General features: G+C 43.8%; 1 protein-coding gene across 1 annotated transcript in view; it reads left to right on the top strand.

The window, feature by feature from the left end:
- Nucleotides 1–17: 17 nt before the first annotated feature.
- Nucleotides 18–5,000, top strand: part of LOC138946729 (angiopoietin-related protein 4-like) — a 26,877-nt gene continuing 21,894 nt past the window's right edge. Inside the window, exons 1-3 of the mRNA XM_070318132.1 lie at nt 18–325; nt 975–1,173; nt 1,520–1,650. Coding sequence (XP_070174233.1) covers nt 113–325; nt 975–1,173; nt 1,520–1,650 — 543 coding nt within the window. The 5' untranslated portion in view covers nt 18–112. The remainder of the gene's footprint in view (nt 326–974; nt 1,174–1,519; nt 1,651–5,000) is intronic.

Genomic DNA, 5,000 nt, shown 5'->3' with positions numbered 1-5,000 from the left:
GAGGGAGTCTTAAAATGGGGGTACATTTAGAGAGGTTATGAACAGAAAATGTGAGAAAACAGGGTCTTAAAAGGGGGGTTCCACTGTATTTAAATAGGGATGTATACTGAAGATGGTAATTCAGTGTGTGATTTCAGACTGCAAGGACATCGGCAACACGGGACAAACTGAAAAACGGCCTTATCTCATTCACCCCCCTGCTTCCCCGGCCCCCTTCCCCGTCTTCTGCATTCCCAATCTGGGCCGCACCTACGTTTTTGAGCAAAAGAAGGGAGATGTGGACTTCAACAGACCCTGGCAGGATTATGTTCATGGTTTTGGACAGGTAAGTGACCACAATTGCCATTTTACAATAGTAATAACAATAACATCTTGTTTCTTCTTGCACCGAAAATAGCAAACCTGCAGAGAATGTACTTTTCCTAAGAATGTTCTAAGTAATTTGTATAAATACACTAAAGGTTTGGTCATGCTAGCCATGTTGTTTAACCTTTGGAGTATAATATGATGGGTGTTTCTGCAATGAATAAGAATGCCGGATCATGCTAACTATTTTACAAGCTATGTTGTTACAGGTTGTTTTACCTTCCTTAGAACGACAGACTTTTTGTGTGTGTTTTCTACGATTGGGAATGTTTTGCTACTGCCAGCCATTTTACAACCCAAAGGGAAATTTCTTCCCTAAAAACGGCAGAAGTTTTTTTTCTACGAATATTAGTTTGTGTCATGCTAGCCATTTTGAAAACTCACATGGAAGGCGTTGGGCAACCATTTTCCTAAGAATGACCGAAATGTTAGTTCAAAGAATACGAGTTTTGGGAAATGTTCATAATTTTTCAAGCTCGTAGATAATTGTTTTCCCTTAAGCTGACTGAACATAATCGCCTTGGGACATGCTAATATTTTTTTTTAAGTCGACACATACATATCTTTCTTTTCTGTAACCAGCAAATATATAACTAAATCTGTGACAGGTGAGCGGCGACCATTGGCTAGGATTGGATCACGTGAGACACCTGACCTTGAACGAGGGCAAGAACTACGGTCTAAAGTTCACCTTGACCTTGTTCAATGGAACAAAGGTGTATGTTCTATACAGTGACTTCAAACTGGGCGGTGCTGATACAGGTTATACGTTCACGATGAATCCTAATGTACCCAACAGATCGCCAGGTATATTGAGTATTGAAGTCTTATTCATGCGTCTGTGTGTGCTTGTGTGGATGTTTGTCTGGATGTGTGGGTATATGGATGTGTGTGTGTATGTGTGTGTGTGTATGTGTGTGTGTGTGTGTGTGTGTGTGTGTGTGTGTTTGTGTGTGTGTAGATATGTTGGTGAATTGTTGGCGTCTAGATGTGTATATGTGTGTGTGTGCGTGTGAGTGTATGTGTGTGTGTGTGTGTGTGTGTGTGTGTGTGTGTTTGTGTGTGTGTATGTGTGTGTGTGTGTGTGTTTGTGTGTCTGTCTGCTTGTGTGTGTGATGTCTTATCTTCTTTTCTTTCTATTCTTCCCCAAAAGGCGACTGCTTGAGCCCCCTTGTCGGAGCACCATTCAGCACCTATGACAACGACAGAGACAACTCGACTTCCATCAACTGCGCCCAACAACAAGGAGGGGGTTGGTGGTACAGTGGAGACACTTGCTCTTCTGTCTGCTCTGCCCTCGGTCGTCTGAACAAGAACAGTGATCTTTGGTCTGGAGATGAGAGGGATGCTTTTTGGACTGTCGATTCGGTTCAAATGTCTCTTAAGGCTGTCCAAGCTTTTCTGCTTGACCAATAATGTAGTGGTATGTTTTTTTGGTTTATGTAACAATGGTATGTACACGTGACGGGTTGTGCGTCAACACTGAGATTAGTGCTCGTAAAGTCCCTGCTATGACAATGACGATATGCGCTTTGCCAGATGGTCCATTGCGTAGTGTCCATCTAAAAGAGGCATCGCATCGCAAGTACCACTGTAATGTCAAAGGTTAGTTCCCTTGAAGTATTTCTTATCATGTGATATATATAATTATGCATATTTATTGTTGCATTTGTTTTTGTTTTGATAACTGCATTTTTGCAGTTTCTCGGTGTCGGTTTTATTTTCAAGCTAAGTAGTGTCCGCGTATTGTATGGCTTGCACGTCCTATTTTTCTATGTGACATAGCAGTCTAAATCTGCCATCCTATTGCCCAAAATGAGTACCTTTAAAGTGTACGCCTGTCCTATGATTTGTGCAGATATATACACACTCTAGTAGTCTTATCATATATATCTCTATGTAAGACGTGCTTCAAACGAAGCATTCCAGCGATTTGGCACCTTGACACTCTAGCAGGGATGTCGCAAGCGGCAAAACATGGATATCATATATTTCAAAATGCGCAACACTTTGAGCTGCCGAACGTTTTACACAAAAGGAGACGTGAAGAACTGCCTGTAACATCTGACAGTTTCTGAAGCTTTTCTTGACCCATGTTTGGGGGAAAAATTACCAAAAACAATAAATTCCTGCAACATCCATGTCATGAAAGTACTCGACAATGTTGTGCTGCAGTTATGTTTCGTGCCCTCGTGTATACTATGATGACTGCTGATTCTCCTCCTAGTCTCTGATTTTTATTTTGACTGCCTACCATGATTTGATACTGGTGGCTTTGAATTTGCCGATGATAAGTGTTAAACTTGTTGTGCTCCTTTTTTTAATGATGTTGTTATATTATCATGTGTCTGTTTATGAATAACATACTGTTTAAACCAATTGTGACCCTCCACCACGAAATGAGTCGCATGTCACCTCGCGCGGTTCTGCGCTAGGCTTGATAGAAGTCCGGAGAGTGTCTGGTAACAGTGTGAGGGTCACCTTAGTCACAGGCTTATAACTCAAACATTTTTCGCTCTTTTCTAAAACGGTTTTCACCACTGGATAGAGCATAAACAACTCTTTAGGAAAATGTAAAAATATGAAAATCATGCAAAGGTGACATGCGACTCATTCCGTGGTGGAGGGTCACAATTTGCCGATGATGATGTGAGTACGTGATTGTTTATTACTTGAACGTTTACTACTTTTGAGCCTTGATTGTAAAACATTTGTTTTATACTGTAGACAAAAAATGGTCAAAATAAAGTCACAGACAAACAAGAAGACTGCGACATTCACCAACATCGAGAAACTGTCGACAACTGCTGTTTCTTAAATTTTCGCTGCGGCAAACAGTGAAAACAAAACGACATGACTTAGTATATGCGAAGCTGTGATTCGTCAACTTTCGCTTGTGTCGTTTTCTATTCTACACGATTTGACCAATCACAGAAAACAGCTGTGGAAAACCATGCGAAACATTATATGAATATTTGACAGTAAATTGTGTGTACGAGTACTGAATAAACAAACTTCCAGCCTGTGCTGTGAATTGTCAGTGCTACAAGTAATAACAAGCCGACAAACAGGATGTTCTGTGAGCGTTAAAGTCAACTTTGCTGTAATGTTCAGCTCTTAACAACTGGCACTGTTGCACCGCACTTTGAAGTAATCCCACACTTTGAAGTAAATTACTTCAAAGTGTGGGGATGTGCCCCACACTTTGAAGTAAACCCATTTTTTACTTCAAAGTGTGGGGGGATCTTCCCACACTTTTAAGTAAACTCAGTTTTTACTTCAAAGTGTGGGGGATCTTCCCACAATTTGAAGTAACTTACTTCAAAGCGTGGGACTTTTGCATCGCCTGTTTGAGCCTGATGATTTTGTCAAAAAAATGCCAAAGTCTTTTGGATGAGTGAACAGAAAAAGTGAGCGAGCCAAGACACATAGTGATGTTTGTTATCAGACTTTAAGCAATGTCTCATTGTTGAGTGTGACGAAAACTCGTGGTGACGATTTTAAAACATGTTGGGTCATGCGGAGACTATCTGGGAACAATTGGGCTAATTCGGCACGATTTTACAAGCATGGGCTCACTGTAAAAAGCCCCCCCTACGACATTTCTCCACAAAATGTCCCCACTGTCACAATTTCCCGCCAAATGTCCGCAACTGCGATAATTTCCCGCCAAATATTCCAACTGCGACAACTCCCCGCCAGATGTCCCAGCTACGATAATTCCCACCAAAATGTCCCCACTACGACATTTCCCCGCAAAATGGCCCCCACTGCAACAATTCCCCGCCAAACAGCCCATCTACGACGATTCGTTGCCAAATGTCCCCACTACGACAATTCCCCGCCCAGTGTTCCCCACTGCGACAATTCCCCGCCAAATGTCCCCACTACGACAATTCCCCGCATAGTGTCCGCCACTGCGACAATTCCCCTCCAAATGTCTCCACTACGCCAAACTCCCTGGAAAATGTCCCCACTGCGACATTTCCCCGCCAAACGGCCCCACTACGACAATTCCCCGCCAAATGTCCCCAGTACGCCAATTCTCCCTGGAAAATGTCCCTACTACGACAATTCCCCGCCAAACTGACCCACAACGACAATTCCCCGCCTAGTGTCCCCCAATGCGACAATTCCCCGCCAAATGTCCCCACTACGATAATTCCCCGCATAGTGTCCCCCACTGCGACAATTCCCCACCAAATGTCCCCACTACGCCAATTCTCCCTGGAAAATGTCCCCACTGCGACAATTCCCCGCCAAACGGCACCACTACGACAATTCCCCGCCAAATGTCCCCATTACGCCAATTCTCCCTGGAAAATGTCCCCACTGCGACATTTCCCCGCCAAACTGACCCACTGCGACAATTCCCCGCCTAGTGTCCCCCAATGTGACAATTCCCCGCCAAATGTCCCCACTGTGACAATTCCCCGCCTAATGTCCCCACTTCGGCAATTCCCCACCAAGTGTCCCCCACTGCGACAATTCCGCGCCAAATGTCCACACTACGCCAATTCTCCCTGGAAAATGCCATCACTACGACAATTCCTCGCCAAACGGCCCCACTACGACAATTCGTCGCCAAATGTCCCCACTACGACAATTCCCCGCCAAATGTCTCCACTACGACA

This window comes from Littorina saxatilis, linkage group LG14, assembly GCF_037325665.1.
Source record: "Littorina saxatilis isolate snail1 linkage group LG14, US_GU_Lsax_2.0, whole genome shotgun sequence".
Taxonomy (NCBI): domain Eukaryota; kingdom Metazoa; phylum Mollusca; class Gastropoda; order Littorinimorpha; family Littorinidae; genus Littorina; species Littorina saxatilis.
Note: the sequence above shows the minus strand (reverse complement) of the source record. Positions and strands in the feature narration are given on the sequence as shown.